The sequence below is a fragment of the Mustela lutreola genome, chromosome X, assembly GCF_030435805.1.
Source record: "Mustela lutreola isolate mMusLut2 chromosome X, mMusLut2.pri, whole genome shotgun sequence".
Lineage (NCBI taxonomy): Eukaryota > Metazoa > Chordata > Mammalia > Carnivora > Mustelidae > Mustela > Mustela lutreola.
In genome coordinates, this window is record NC_081308.1 from 73881397 (window position 1) to 73898475 (window position 17079).

A 17079-nucleotide genomic window follows, 5' to 3' on the forward strand; every position below is an offset into this window, starting at 1 on the left:
CATGCAAACGTGATTTGTTTTCATGTACTTTTGATAGTTTATTTTTCTTTTGTTTCCCTTGCCTTAGGAGACATACCTAGAAAAAAATGTTGCTATGACCTATGTCAGAGAAGTTATTGCCTGTATTCTCTTCTAGGATTTTTATGGTTTTGAATCTGACATTTAGGTCTTTGAACCATTTTGAGTTTATTTTCGTGTATGATGGTAGAAACTGATCCAGTTTTACTCTTTTATACCTAACTCTCCAGTTTTCTCAGCACCATTCATTGAATACACTGTTTTTCCCCGCATTTTATAATATTGTCCTATTTGTTGTAGATAACTATATACTTGTGTCTAATTCTGGGATATCTATTCTGTTCTATTTATCTATGTGTCTATTTTTGTGCTGTTTTGATTACTAAAGCTCTATTGTAAATATTAAAATCTAGAATTGTGATTCCTCCAGCTTTTTTATTTCTCAAGATTGTTTTGCCAGGTATTTTTGTGATGGCATATAAATTTTACTATTATTTTATTTAATTCAGTGAAATATGATGTTGGTATTTTGATAGGGATTGTGCTGAGTCTTCAGACTGTTTTCCTTAACATGGACATTTTAACATTATTGATTCTTCTTATCAGTGAACACGGAATATCTTTCCACTTGTTTATGACATCTTCAATTACTCTCATCAATGTTTTTTAGTATTCAAACTACATGTCTTTTGCTTCTTTGGTTAAGTTTATTTCTAGCTATCTTGTTATTTTGGTATAATTGTAAATTATGTTGTTTTTAAAATTTTTCTATCTGCTTCTTTGCTATTGGTGTATAGAAATGCTTTTGGCTATGGATATTAATATGGTATACTGCAGGCGATTGAACTCATTTATTATTTCTAGTAGTTTTTATGCTCTGGTCTTTAGGGCTTTCTATTTATAGAATAAATTCTATCATCTATAAAGAGTTGTGATTTTTTTTTTCACATGATGGTTTCGTTTTTATTTTCTAAATGGCTGCGTTAGAAATCCAGCTAGTGTGCAGTAATTTCATAATTTTTAATACGCATCATCTGCAGTAACATTGTGACAGCTCCATACTGGGGGTGACACACAATACTTAAACAGATTTATCATATTTGGTCTGTAGGTAAATTATAAATGTTTTAAAATTGCCTAAATATACCATTCTGAGCCGTTTCATTCCACCAGGAAAATACAGGGTTTTTTTCCCTCTCTTTAAAAAAAAATTAAATACCAAAATAACTACATTTAAATAAATAACATGATGATGATGACATTTTAAAGTTCACAATAAGGCCGAAGCCCTCTTCTGTTTGCACGGCTGCTCAGCCTGACCCCCTGGAACACTCTGGGAAGGCCCGTGGCTTTCTTCTGGGGAGTGTGACTGAGGCTGGGTGGCCCGACTGCTCACTGTCTCAGCTTTGTTTCCTTTCGTCCCACTTTTGTTTTTTTGTAGGACAGAAGTCAGCGTTAGGGCTGCTTCAGTTCTGAGAGGCTGAGGGGGATTTCCTGTTACCAACCAGAGAAGGACCTGGATGTTTCTGAGACCCTCCTGTCCGCCCACTCAGCGTCTGCTCCGCCCCAGCACCTGCTCCCCGCACGCCGGGCAGACCGCAGCGTCCTCAGTGGGCGGCAGGTCGGACGACGGCTCTGGGCCCAGGAGCGGTGACAGTGACTAGCGAACGTGCCATGGAGAGACCTGTGACACCTGTCTGAAAAGGGCGTGTGGTATAAAGACTGAATCTTTTTTCCAAATGAAGGAGGAACAGTTCTGTCATTTTAAACACACACAACACTTAGGAGGTTTGTTTTACTTAGAGTGGAAAAATTATGCCAGGGACAAAGTCAACACAAAGGAACAAACAACAGAAAGTAGCAGGAAAGAGACCCAGTTAAGTGCAGCTCTGTGAGTCCACCAGTTCTTTCAGTCATGGTTAACATGCGGCCCAGAGTGGGCGTCCGTCTGTCTAGCCTGTCTGTCCATCCGTCCTAGATGCAGCCGGCACTTGCTCTACCACGGAAAAACCCGCAGACGTCATCCTGCGGCTCCGGCTGAACGGTAGCAGGACAGAAAAAAGGAAATCATTCCATAGGCTGAAAACAAACAACGAAAACAAAACTACATTGTTTCTTTTCCCCAAAGAAATCGACCCGGAAGGTCCTGTGTGATTCCAAAGTTTCCAGAGTAGAAATGGAGCGATCGGAAATGTCAAAGACCCCGTTATTTTGTAAAGAAAGGACACCTCAAAATATTCTAATTCCACATGTGAACAACAAAATACTGTCTCATCTACCAGTGCCGGCCCCAAGGGTCCTGGGAGGGTGGCAGGGACAGTCCCCGCCCTGTGCCGGCAGCTCCGCTGTGGAGGGACACGCTGAGCTCGGGGTGGGGAGACGCCGCCGGAAGCAGGTTTTGTTGCACGTGGTTTTGTTCAGGTGTGACTTCTGTCTTTTAGGAGTTTTAAGGCCACCTGGGTTTCGGGTTTTCAGTGCTGAGGTGAAGTCCAACCGCAGGGCCCTCTACCCACCGAGACCGCGCGCTCCAAGTGTCGGTGAGAGGCAGTGTCTCCTTTTGGCACCACAGAGTTGATACTCAAGTAAGCAAAGCCGTCCCAGCCGCTAGTTTTGGACGCCCTTCTCCCTGCCGGCGGCCGGCGGCGCGTCCACGCTCAGGGCGAGGACGATGCTCTCGCCGTCTTCCGTCTTGACCCGCTTCCGCTCCGGCGGCTCCGTCTGGTCGCCATTCTGGCGCTTGGTGGGCAGGGACGCCGACGCCGACGCATGCGTGGCCAGCATGTGCAGGGGACTTGCCACCGCATTGTTCACCTGGCCATGGACGGCGGCGGGGACTGGCACCACGTGAGTCCCATTTTGTGTTACAGTTTTTATTGGCAGCTGGTGCTGCCCCAGAGACGCCTGCTGCACTATGGTGACCGTCTGGACAGGCGTGGTCTGTGGCGTCTGAATGATCCGGCTGGCAGCACCCAGCGCGGCGTGGCTAATCGCAGGAATAGGTTCCACTTTCACTTTGACTTCCTTGTGATCGCCGTTCTCTTGTGGCTCTGCCTTAGGAGGGGCTAGCACGGCTGCCTGAGCGACCACGGCCTGGCCAGCGACCGTGTACGTGCTCGCCGGGGCCAGGCCGGCCACGCTGGTGACGGACACTGCAGGGATCTGGTGGACAACGTGCACAGTCTGCACAACAGGCTGCTGGGCGGTCGAGGTGGTCACGGGAGCGGCGACCGTGTAGGTGACGGGCTTGATCGTCGGCGGCAGCTGCCGCTGCACGGCGATCAGAACAGGCTGACTAGACAGAGGTGAGCCTGGTGCACTCTGGGCAAACCGTGCCTCCTGGATGACGGCCAGTTTGGGCTGTGAGGCGCTGGGCTCAGGCTCCAGGGGTGCTGGCGAACCTTCCCTCGACAGGCTCTCGGGGGTCTGGGCACCACTGGAGTGGGCAGACAGCACTCCAGCGTGATTGGGAGAGGCTGGGGCACTTCTAGAGGAGAGCGGTCCCAGAGGGGTTCTAAAGCAAGGCACGCCCCTAGGCCGTCTTTTCCTAAAAGCCTGCTCTATTAATTTGCTTTCAGAAGCAGGATCTATCCTCCAGAATGAGCCTTTGCCTGGTTCTTCCTGGGAACGTGGTACTTTGATGAAATAACGATTCAGAGAGAGATTGTGGCGAATTGAATTCTGCCAGCTCTTGTCCGCTGTCCTGTAGTATGGATAATTTTTAGTGATGTGAGTATAAATTCCATTTAGAGTAAGTTGCTTATCAGGAGCCATCGTAATTGCTTGTACGATTAATTGTGCATAGGAATAAGGTGGCTTTGAATCATCCTTTGGGCTGTCTCCACCAGAAGCTTCTTTTTCATTTTCTGGCTGCGAGTTGTCGGCCATTAAATTGAGGTCAGCTGGTATCACACGGCCCATTTTGTACCCAGAAGACCCTGCTCCCCGGGAACTCGATGGGCAGGAGTTTGCAGCACTGATGGTTCCCGTCGGGGAGGGAAGGGGACTGATGAGGTGGGCCATGGTGTCTGGAATGTTGATGGTCAGGGGCGAGATGTGGGCCTGCACAGGCTTCACTGGGGACTCAGGAGCCTCCTGCTTCTCCCTCTTCTCACTGGACAGGGCAGTGAACGTGATCTTGATGTTCGTGCTCGGGAACCTAAACGTGCACACGCGCGGCAGCTGCAGCGGCGGCGCCCCGCGCCTCTGGAACACGCCGTCCACGAACACGCCGTTCTTGCCGAGGCAGCGCAGGTAGAAGTCGCCGCCCGCGTCGGGCCCGGGCTGCGCCGACGGCTCCGGGGCCGCCCCGCCATGGCCGCCGCCGCCCGGGGGCGTGAAGATCTCGAGGTGGCGCCGCGAGATGAAGCTGGAGTGGCCCATGCTCACGTCCACCGAGCCCTGCGACGAGTTGCGCCCGATGGTCACCGAGCGCTTCTTCATCAGGTACTCGAACTCGCGGCCCTCGAGGCGCGCCACGGCCCAGCCGCCCGGCGGGGACCCGCCGCCCGCGCCCCCGCCGCCCCCGGCCCCGTCGCCCGCGGGAGGCCCGCCTGCGCCCGGGAGCGCCGCGGCCGCCGCCATGGGCCTGCGAGGGCCCGGGCCGCCTTCCGCCGCCGCCGCCGCCGCCGCCACGGAGCTGAGGGCCGCGCGAGGCCGCCGGCCGGCGAGCGACGAGCGGCGGCGAGAAGAGTTGTGATTTAACTTATCTTTCACCAATATGAGTGCTTTTATTTCTATTTCTTATCTGATTTCTGTCTGTAGGACTTCCAGTACTATGCTGAAAAGAAATAGTGAAAGTGAACATCTTTGTCATTTTCCTGATCTTAAAGGAAAAACTCTCAGTATTTTTACCGTTGAGTATAATGTTAGCTGTGGGATTTTCATACATGGTTTTAATTATGTTGAGGCATGGTCTCTTTATATCCACAGAGTTGAGAACTTTTATCATGAATGGATCCTATACTTTTTTAAATGGTATTTTTACAATTATTGATAAATGATATGTTTTTAATCCTTTGTTTTGCTAATCTGATATATCAGATTGATTAATTTGCAATAATCACATCATCCTTGTGCACCCAGAATAAATCCCACTGCATCATGATATATAATTCCTTTAGTGTATTGTTGAATCTGGTTTGTTAATATTTTAGTGAGTAGTTTTGGATCTATGTCCATCAGAGATATTGGCTCATAGTGGGATTTTTAAATCATGTCTTTAATCTAGTTTTAGTACAGGTTAATGTTGGATACATAAAATGCATTTGGAGGCTCATTTCTTTTGTTTTGTTTTGTTTTTTGGAATATATTGGGGTGAATAGGTATTAACTCTTCCTTAAATGTTTGGCAGAAATCACTTGTGGATCCATCTGGTCCTGGACTTTTATTTTTACTTTTTTGGTTGTTTTATGATTGTTGTTTTAACTTCATTACTAGTAATTTGTCTGTTGAAATTTTCTATTTTTCTTGATTCAGTGTCAAAAGATTGTACCTTTCTAGAAATCCACTAATTTCTTCTAGGTTGTGCAATTTGTTGGCATTTAATTTTTTGTAGTATTGTTTTATATTCCTTTGTATTTCTGTAGTTTCAGTTGTTACTTATTCCCTTTTATTTCTGATTTTATTTTTCAGGTCCTTTTTTTTTTTTCTTGATGAGTCTAGCTAAAAGTTTATTAATTTTGTTTATCTTTTCAAAGAATCAGCTTTTGGCCTTGATTTTTTTTGTCTTTTCTTTTGTCTTTATGTTATTTATATCTGCTTTGATCTTTATTATTTACTTCTTACTCACCTTGGGCTTTGTTTGTTCTATTTTTCCTATGCCATTTATGTGAAGATTGAAGATTGATTATTTCATATTTTTCTTGTTTCTTAAGGTAAGCCTGTACTGCTATTTCCCTCTTAGAGCTGATTTTGCTGCAATCCAATTATTTAGATCATTGTGTTTTTATTTTCACTTGGCTTCTTGTATTTTTTTTATTATTTTTTCTTTGGTTGCTTCATGAGCCATTGGTTGTTTAGTGTCATGTTGTCTAACCTCTGTGTTTTTGTGGGGTTTTTTCCAATTTTTTTTTCTTGTGATTGATTTCTGATTTCATACCAGTGGGATTGAAATAGAGGCGTGATGTGAATTCAATTTTCTTAAATTTATTAAGACTTATTTTGTGGCCTAACATGTGATCTAGCCTGTATAATTTTCCACACGCACTTGAAAGTAATGTGTATTCTGTTCATGTTGGATGGAATGTTCCATATATATCTGGTATGTCCATCTGGTTAGTTTGTAATTCAGACACTGTTTCTTTATTGACTTCCTTCCTTGATCACCTATCCATTGATGTATACGAAACCTTTAAGTCCCCCACCATTATTGTATTACCATCAATGTCTTTTTTATGTCCATTAATATTTGCTTTATGTATTTAGGTGCATCATAGTTCAGTGTGTAGAGACTTAAAATTATTTTATCTTTTTGTTTGATCCCTTTGTCAATATGTGATGCCTTCATTTGTCTCATCTTGCAGTCTTCGTTTTAAGGTTTATTTTTTCTGGTATAAGTATTGTTACCTTGGCTTTTCCTTCATTTCAATATTCATGGTATATGATTTTCCACAGATTCACTTTTAGTCTGTATGTGTCTTTGGATGTGTGATGAGTCTCTTACAGGCAGCATATACATTGGTCTCATTGTTTTATCCATTTTGACAACCTATGTCTTGGGATTGGAACATTTAGGCCACTTATATTTAAAATAGTTATCAATCAGTATGTACTTAATGCCATTTTGTTAACTGTTTTCTGGTCATTTTTGCAGTTGCTCTCTCTTCCTTTTTTCATCTTGTTCTTTGTGATTGATGAGTTTCTGTGGTGTTATGTTTCGCTTTCTCTTTTTTTTGCATTTCTATTATATATTTTGATTTGTGGTTACAATAAGGTTCATATATAACATCCTAAGTATATAGCAGTCCATATTAAGCTGATAATTTAAGTACAATCACATCCCTAAGAATTTTTTTTACTCCCTCCTTCATGTTCTATATATATGCTGTCATATTTTAACAACATTTTGTTCATAGTTTTCTTTTCTCCAATAATGACCATTTAATTTCCACTTAGTAAGTCCCTTTAACATCTCTTGTAAGGCTGGTTTAGAAGTGATAAACACTTACAATTAGTGTTTTTCTGGGAAGCTTTTTATCTCTCTTTCATATCTAAATGATAACCTTACAGGTAGAATATTTCTGATTGTAGAGTTTTTCCTATCAGCACTTTGAATATGCCATGCCACTATCTTCTGGCTTGTAAATTTTCTGCTGGAAAATCCTCTGGTAGTATTAAGGGTTTTCCTTGTAGGTAATGTTTTGCTTCTCTCATGCTACTTTTAAAATTATCTATTCATCTTTAAACTTTGACATTTTAATTATGTGTCATCACATGGTCTTCCTTGAGTTTTCAGTTATTTCTTCAAATAAGTGTTTTGTACTTTTCTGTCTCTTCTTCTTCTGGGAAACTCAAAATAAAAATGCAAATGCTTATTCACTTGATGCTGTCCATGAGATCCCTTAACCTGTCATCATTTAACTTTCTTGTTATTGTTGCTGTTCAGCTTCAGCACTTTATTGTTACCTTGTCTTCTGGATCACTTGTATATTCTTTTTTTTTTCAATTTATTTATTTTCAGAAAAACAGTATTCATTATTTTTTCACCATGCCCAGTGCTCCATGCAATCCATGCCCTCTATAATACCCACCACCTGGTACACCAGCCTCCCACACCCCTGCCACTTCAAACCCCTCAGATTGTTTTTTCAGAGTCCATAGTCTCTCATGATTCACCTCCCCTTCCAATTTACCCCAACTCCCTTCTCCTCTCTAACACCCCTTGTCCTCCATGATATTTGTTATGCTCCACAAATAAGTGAAACCATATGATAATTGACTCTCTCTGCTCAATGTGAGACAGGAATCCATCAGAATCCTAGAGGAGAACATAGGCAGTAAGCTCTTTGATATCAGCCACAGCAACTTCTTTCAAGATATGTCTCCAAAGGCAAAGGAAACAAAAGCGAAAATAAACGTTTGGGACTTCATCAAAATCAAAAGCATCTGCACAGCAAAGGAAACAGTCAAGAAAACAAAGGGGCAACCCACGGAATGGGAGAAGATATTTGCAAATGACAGTACAGACAAAAGGTTGATATCCAGGATCTATAATGAACTCCTCAAACTCAACACACACGAAACAGGCAAACATATAAAAAGATGAGAAGAAGATATGAACAGACATTTCTCCAATCAAGACATAGAAATGGCTATCAGACACATGAAAAAATGTTCATCATCATTAGCCCTCAGGGAGATTCAAATTAAAACCACATTGAGATATCACCTTACACCAGTTAGAATGGCCAAAATTAACAAAATGGGAAACAACATGTGTTGGAGAGGATGTGGAGAAAGGGGAACCCTCTTACACTGTTGGTGGGAATGCAAGTTGGTGCAGCCTCTTTGGAGAACAGCGTGGAGATTCCTCCAGAAATTAAAAATAGAACCTCCCTGTGGCCCTGCAATTGCACTCCTGGGTATTTACCCCAAAGATAAGATGTCATGAAAAGAAGGGCCATCTGAACCCCAATGTTTATAGCAGCAATGGCCACGGTCGCCAAACTATGGAAAGAACCAAGATGCCCTTCAACAGACGAATGGATAGGGAAGATGTGGTCCATATTCACTTGTATATTCTGAGTTGATTCCCTCCAGTGTATTTTTGTTTAAGTTACTGTATTCTTCAACATTATTGGTTCTTTTATAAATATTGTCTGTCTCTTTTCTGAAGGTCTTATTGAGTTATTCCACCATTCTTTCCAGTCCAGTGAGCATCACTGCAATAATTAATGTAAATTGTTATTAGGAACTTTGCTTATATCCTCATTTAGTTATTTTATATATATAGATGGATAGATAAATATTTTGATATATATTTGATATATTTTTATATATTTTTATATATTTGCTATATTTTGATTTATAAAATATATAAATATATTTTTGATTTTTTTAATTTTTTTGATATATTTTGATATATTTTCTTAGTTCTTATTTTGGAGCATATCCCACTGTCTCTCCATTTTTATTGACTTTCTGTGTTTGTTTCTATGGATTAGGTAGAACAGCTACTTCTTTTAATTTTGATGAAGTTGTCTTGGGTATGGTATCCTCTATGTTGACAGTGTGTTCTTGGTGATTTTATTCTGGCTGGTTGTAACTGTGGCTGGTGTGGCCTGGGGCCCCAGGAACTTCTACTCACTGGATGCCCTGGAAGAAAGCTAAACATGAAGTGGAAATAATTTTTTGTGGTGTTTGGCTTTCTATGCAAAAGTTTCCCTGGCAGGACTGCTAAGGCTAAAGTACCTGGAAGCCAGGGTGTCCAGAGGCTCTACATGCAGAAGGCAATTTGGCAGGGTAGCTAAAGCTGACTTTGGTATAATCTAGGATGTTTTGGTGTTCTTTATTTGGGGAGTACCTTGACATGAGTCATGGAAATGAGTGTGATTGTGTATGAACAAGGAAGTTTCTGGACTCCCTGTACAGAGGGCAACCTGGCAGAATAGTTGAAACTAAAGTGGGTACAAGATGGGGAGCCTGGATTTCTACTCACAGAAAATACCTTGACAAAATAGATAAACAGAATGGCTGTAAACTAGGGTGTTTCAGGGCTCTGTACAGAGAGCTCAATGGTGGAGTGGCTGGATCTGAGCAAGTGTACAGACCTCCTCCAAAAAGAGGTCCTCTGGTGGGATAACTAAAGCTACAATGGATATGGGTGGGTGTGGTATTTGGGCTCTCTATGTAAAATGTTCACTAGCATATCAGCTGAAGCTGAAATGGTTGCAAGTTGGCTTGCCCCAGTGTTCTCCACATTATGAATGACCTGATAGGAAAGCTGAAACTGATTTTGTTGCAAGCCAGTGTGTTCTGAGGTACATAACATAGTAAGTGCCCTGGCTGGGTCACTGGAGATGAGTAGAGTGCAAGAAGGGGTATTCTGGGGCAATCTTTGAAGGTGGCATTTTGGCAGGGTGGTTGGATCTGAAGCAGATATAAGCCAGGATGTTCCAACATGCTCTGTACCAGAAATGTATTAGCAAACTATCTGAAGACATAGTGATGTGGGCCTAAAATATTCTGGAGTGCTTTGTGTCTGTGTCATTTTGATGTAAATGCTGGAGGTGTAATGAGCACAAGTAAGAGTGACCTAGTGTGCACAACCATGTGGGAAAATTTGTGGGACAACTAGGACTAGTGTGGCATAAGGGCCTGGAGATCACTGAGGCAGCATATAGGTTAGGCACCTAAAACCTGCATGGGTCTGCAATTCAACATGGATGGGCAGCAAAAGTGTGTCCACCAGCCCCTCCAAGCAGAGAACGTTCAAACAGCTCCCCTGTAATTTGGGAGAATTCTAAGGCTAGGTTTTTTATATGCTAGTTACTCTTATTTTTTTTTAATTCCAGAATAGTTAACATATACTGCTAGATTCTAGGTGTACAACTCTAGCTGTACAATAGAGTTATACAGCAATTCTATACATTACTAAGTGCTCATTAGAAATGTACACTTACTTCTCTTCGACTGTTTCACCCAGGCACACCCACCCACCTCCCCTCTGGTAACCATCAATATGTTTGATGTACTAACAATCTGCTTTGCTTGGTTTGTCTCTTTTTTCTTTGTGTGATTTTTTTCTTTCTTTTTAAAATTTTATTTATTTATTTATTTATTTATTTGACAGAGAGAGAGCTCACAAGTAGGCAGAAAGGCAGGCAGAAATAGATGGGGAAGCAGGCTCCCCGCTAAGCAGAGAACCTGATATGGGGCTCGATCCCAGGACCCTGAGATCAGGACCTGAGCCAAAGGCAGAGGCTTAACCCACTGAGCCACCCAGGTTCCCCTGTTTCTTTCTTCTTTTTTTTTAAGATTTATTTATTTACTTGTGAGAGAGAGAACACAAGCAGGCAGAATGGCAGGCAGAAGCAGAGAGAGAGAAGCAGGCTCCCCGCTGAGCAAGGAGCCCAATGCGGGACTCAATCCCAGGACCCTGGGATCATGACCTGAGCTGAAGGCAGCAGCTTAACTGACCAGGTTAACTGGCCACCAGGCATCCTGTGTGATTTGTTTCTTAAATTCCACATTTACATAAAATCATATGGTATTTGTCTTTCACTGAATGACTTATTTCCCTTAATATTAAACTATATAGATCCATCTGTGTTGTTGCATATGACATGGTCTCATCATTTTTATAGCTGACTAATACTCCATTGAATATCTAAACCACTTTTTATCCATGCACCTATCCATGGACAGTTTGGCTGCTTTTGTAATTTGGTTAATATAAATAACACTGAAATAAACACAGGGGTGCATATATCCCTTCAAATTACTATTTTCATATTCTTTGGATAAATACCCAGTAGTGTGATTACTGAATCATAGGATAGTTCTATTTTTAATTTTTTAAGGAAACTCCATGCTGTCTTCCACAGTGGCTGCACCAGTTTTCATTCCCACCAACAGTACATAAATAGGTGTTCATTTATTGCCACCTCCTCCCCAACACTTGTTTCTTGTGTTTTGATTTTAGCCATTCTGACATGTGTGATGTACAATCTCATTGTGGTTTTGATTTGTATTTCCCTCATGATGATTGATGTTGAGGATCTTTTCATGTGTCTGCTGTCCTTCTGTAGGTTCTGTTCATGATTTCTTTCCATATACAATTGGACTATTTGTTTTAATTTTATGAGTTCATTTTTTACTTTTTTAAAGTTTTTATTTAAATTTCAGTTAACAAAGAGTGTAATATTAGTTTCAGGTGTACAATATAGCGATTCAACATTTTCATACAACATCTGGTGTTCATCATAAGTGTACTTCTTAATCCCCATCACTTATTTAACTCACTCCCCCACCCACCCCCACCTGCCTTCTGGTAACCATCAGTTTGTTCTTTATAATTAACTGTTTCTTGGTTTGCCTCTGTCTCTCTTTTTATTTCCCTTTCCTTAATTGTTTTGTTTCTGAAACTCCACATATGAGTGAAATCATATGGTATTTCTTTCTCTCTAACTCACTTAGTACAATACTTTCTAACTCTATCCACATCATTGCAAACAATAAGATTTCATTCCTTTTTTTAAGGCTGAGTAATATAAGTAATAAATGAATATATTATATATATATATGTTATATGCACACACACACACACACGCACAAATCATGCATTTATATCTGGACTGTCCTGTTCCATTGATCTATGTATCCATTTTTATGCCATCCCCAAGCTGCTTTGATTACTACTATATATATGGCATATCTTCTGTATTGCTGCAGCATATGCATGTGTGTGTATAAACGTATACATATACATGTGTATATACATGTGCATATATATATATATATATACATATATCACATCTTCTTTATCTTTTCCTCGATGGTGAATACTTGGGCTGTCTCCATAATTTTGCTATTGTAGATAATGCTGCTATAAATATTGGGGTGCATGTTATCACTTTGAATTAGTATTTTTGTATTCTTTGAGTAAATATGTAATAGTGCAATTTATGAATCATAGGGTAGTTTTATTTTTAACTTTTTGAGGAACCTTTATACTGTTTTCCAGTTGTAAAAGTTCTTTATATATTTTAGATATTGACCCTTTATTTGATGTATTTTCAAAAATATCACATTCAGTATGCTGTCTTTTCATTTTGTTTCTTGTTTCCTTTGCTGTACAGAAGATTTTTAATTTGATGAAGTCCTAATAGTTTATTTTTGTATTTTTCCCCTTGCTCAGGAAACATCTAGAAAAATGTTGCTATCTATTACCAATTGTCAGAGAAATTACTGCCTGTACTCTCTTCTAGGATTTTTATGGTTTCATATATCACATTTATTTTTTTTAATTTTATTTGTTTATTTGATAGAAAGAGATCACAAGTAGACAGAGGGAAGGCAGAGAGAGAGGGAAGCAGGCTCCCTGATGAACAGAGAGCCCAATGCGGGACTCGATCCCAGGACCCTGAGATCATGACCTGAGTCGAAGGCAGCGGCTTAACCCACTGAGCCACCCAGGCACCCTCATATATCACGTTTCAATCCTCAATTTATGTTTAGTTTATTTTTAGAATGGTGTAAAAAGTAGTACAGGTTCTTCTTTTATTTTTTCATACAGCTATCCAGTTTACCCAACAACATTTCTTGAAGTGACTGTGTTTTCTCCATTGCATTTTCTTTCCACCTTGCTTAATGATTATTTGACCATATAATCATGGGTTTTATCTGGACTTTCTATCCTGTTCCATTGACCTATATGTCTATTTTCATGCTAGTCCCATATTGTTTTGATTACTACAACTATCTAAAATCTGAAATTTGGACACTTCAGCTTTGTTTTTCTTTTGCAAGATTGATTTGGCTATTCAAGATATTTGTGGTTCCATATAAATTTTAGAATAGTTTGTTCCAGTTCTGTGAAAAATGCTATTGGTACTTTGAAAGTAATTGTATTAAATGTGTAAATTGATTTGGGTAATTTGGAAGTTTAATGATATTTGTTCTCCCAAACCATGAGTATAGAATATCTTGTTTGTGTCATCTTCACTTTCTTCAGTGTTCTAGTTTTCAAAGTACAGGTGTTTCACCTCATTGGTTAAGTTTATTTCTAAGTATCTTTGGTGAAATTGTAAATGTGATTGATTTCTTAATCTATCTTTCTGATGCTTCATTATTAGTGTTCAAAAATGCAAAAGATTTCTGCAAATTTATTTTGTATTGACTTCATTTATCAGTTCCGATAGTTTCTTAGTGGAGTCTTAAGGGTTTTCTATATATAGTCCTGTCATTTTAACATAGTGAAAGTTTTACTACTTTCTTTCTAATTTGAATGCCATTTATTCTTTTTTCTAATATGATTGCTGTGACTAGGACTTCCAGTACTGTGTTGAATAATATTAGTGAGAGAGGATATATCTGTCCTTTTCCTAACTTTAGGATAAAGGCTCTCAGATTTTCTCCATTGAATATGATAATAGCTGTGTGTTCATTATATATGATCTTTAATGTGTTGAGGTATATTTTCTCTAAATTCATTAAAAAATTTTATCATGAATGAATGTTATACTTTGGCAAATGCTTCTTCTGCATCTATTGAAACGATAATATGGTTCTTATCCTTTTTCTTGTTAATGTGATGCCTCACATTGATTCATTTTCAAATATTGAATCATCTTGCAATCAGGAATAAATCCCATGTGACTGTGGTGAATATTTATTAATGTATTGTTGGATTCACTTTGCTAATATTTTGTTGAAATATTTTGTTTGTGAAGCCACCTTGTCCTGGACTTTTGTTTGTTGGGTGTTTTTAGAATTATGATTCAATTTTATTATTGGTCATTGGACTGTTCAAATTTCTATTTCTTCCCGATTGAGTTTTGGGAGATTATATGTTTAGGAATTTATCCTTTTATTTCAGGTTGTTCAATTGTTGCCATGCACTACTTCATAATATTCTCCTACAATCCTTTGTATTTCTGTGGAGCCAGTTGTTATTTTTCCTCTTTCTTCTCTTTTTTTTTTTTTTTTTTTTTTTTTTTTTTTTTTTTTTTGGTTTATTTGAGTCCTTTCTCTCTCGTTCTTCCTCTCTCTCTTTTGATAAATCTGGCTAAATTTGATTTCAGTTTTCTTGTTCTTTTCAATGAACTAGCTCCTGGCTTCATTGATCTCTTCTTTTTTTTCCTCTTTTTTAGTTTTTATATATTGTTTATTTCTGTTCTAATGGTTATTATTCCCTTTCTCCTACTGGGTTTGGTTTTTGCCTGTCCTTCATTTTCTAGCTCCTTTAGGAGTAAGGTTTGGTTATTTATTTGTGATTTTTTTTGCTTCTTGAGTTAAGTCTGTATTATAAACTTTCCTCTTAGAACCACTTTTACTATATACCAAACATTTTTGACTATTGTGTTTTCATTTTCCTTTGTTTCCATGTAATCTTCTATTTCTTCTCTGATTTCTTATTGACCCATTCATTTTTTAGTAGTATGTTATTTAATGTACATGTATTTGTGGTCCTTATAGATTTTTTTCTTGTGGTTGATTTCTAATTTCATATTTTTGGGGTCAGGAAAAGTGCATGGTATGACTTCAATCCTTCAATCTTTTTTAATTTATTGAGACTTGTTTTGTGGTCTAATATGTGATCTATTCTTTTTGTTTTGTTTTGTTTCTCTTTTTTCTTTATTTCTTAAATTCCACATATGAGTGAAATAATATGGTATTTGTCTTCCTCTGACTTACTTCACTTAGCATTACACCCTCTAGATTGATTCAGATTGTTACAAATGACAAGATTTCATTCTTTATGGCACACACACACACACACACACCCCATTGCTTTTTTTATCCACTCATCTATAGATGGACACTTGGGCTGCTTCCATAATTTAGCTATTGTAAATAGTGCTGCAGTAAACATAGGGGTGCATATATCTTTTTGAATTAGTGTTTTCATATTCTTTGGGTAAAATATCTGGTAGTGGGTCGTGTGGTAATATGTGATCTATTCTAAGGGATGTTCCATGTCCACTTTCAAAGAATGTGTATTCTCCTGTTTTAGGATGGAATATTCTGAATATATCTGTTAAATCCATCTGGTCCAGTGTGTCATTTAAAGCAACTGTTTCCTTGTTGATTTTCTGCTTAGGTGATCTGTCCATTGATGTAGTGTGAATTTAAAGTCCCCTACTACTATTGCATTATTATTAATTAGTTCCTTTTTCTTATTCACTGTTTTATGTATTTGGATTCTTATCTTCAGTGCATACATATTTACAATTGTGATATTTTCATGTTGGATTGTCCCCTTTTATTATTATATAGTGTCCTTCTTTGTTTCTTTTTATGGACTTTGTTTTAAAGTTGATTTTGTCCAATATAAATATCACTACATTGGATTTGTTTTTTAACAGCCATTTGCATGGCAAAAGTTTCTCCCTTCTCTCATTTTCTTTTTTTTTTAAGATTTTATTTATTTATATGACAGACAGAGATCACAAGTAGGCAGAGAAACAGGCAGAGAGAGAGGAGGAAGCAGGCTTCCTGCTGAGCAGGGAGCCCAATGTGTGGGTTGATCCCAGGACCCTGGGTTCATGACCCAAGTCGAAGGCAGAGTCTTTAACCCACTGAGCCACCCAGGCACCCCCTTCCCTCATTTTCAATGTGCAGGTGTCCTTAGGCCTAAAGTGGTCTTTTGTAGGTAGCATATAGATGGGTCTTTTTTTTTTCCCCACTCTGTCATACTGTGTCTTTTGATTAGATTGTTTAGTCTATTTATAGTCAAAGTAATTCTGTGTGTGTGTGTGTGTGTGTGTGTGTGTGTGTATTCATTGCTACTGTATCACTTATTTTGTTGTTTCTATAGTTTTTCTCTGATCCTTTCTTCTTTTGCTCTCTTTCATGGTTTGCTGGATTTCTCTACTGATATACTTAGATTATTTTCTCTTCATTCATTGCATACCTATTAGCGGTTTTTATTTGTGATTATCATTAGGTTTCTATTAACATTTTTTGTATATAGCAATTTATGTTATGTTGGTTGCTTAAGTTTGAAGCCATTCCTTACTCCTCTCCCCTCCCCATGTTTTTAGTATATGGTGCTGTCTTTTATATCCTTTTATTCTGTGAATCCTTTGACTGATTTCTGCAGTTACACTCTTGTTTTATACTATCATTTATTGTCTTTCCCATCCATCAAATCATCCAGTTTAATACTTTTTTTTTTTTTTTTTTTTTTTTTTTTTTTTTTATTTTTTATTTTTTATAAACATATATTTTTTATATACATATATTTTTATCCCCAGGTCTGTGAATCACCAGGTTTACACACTTCACAGCACTCACCAAATCACATACCCTCCCCAATGTCCATAATCCCACCCCCTTCTCCCCAACCCCCTCCCCCCGGCAACCCTCAGTTTGTTTTGTGAGATTAAGAGTCACTTATGG

The 17079-nt window shown here is 39.1% G+C and overlaps 1 protein-coding gene across 1 annotated transcript; it reads right to left on the reverse strand.

Annotated features, from left to right (window-relative positions):
* Nucleotides 1-1799: 1799 nt before the first annotated feature.
* Nucleotides 1800-4670, reverse strand: LOC131821614 (forkhead box protein K2-like). The gene has a single exon (XM_059157833.1). The coding sequence runs from the start codon at nucleotides 4597-4599 to the stop codon at nucleotides 2623-2625; it is 1977 nt and encodes a 658-aa protein (XP_059013816.1). The 5' UTR covers nucleotides 4600-4670; the 3' UTR covers nucleotides 1800-2622.
* Between the last annotated feature and the right edge of the window lie 12409 nt (nucleotides 4671-17079).

Bases quoted from the DNA above. Each gene is read 5' to 3' on its own strand.
- LOC131821614 (XM_059157833.1), bottom strand. From the start codon at position 4,599: ATGGCGGCGGCCGCGGCGCTCCCGGGCGCAGGCGGGCCTCCCGCGGGC.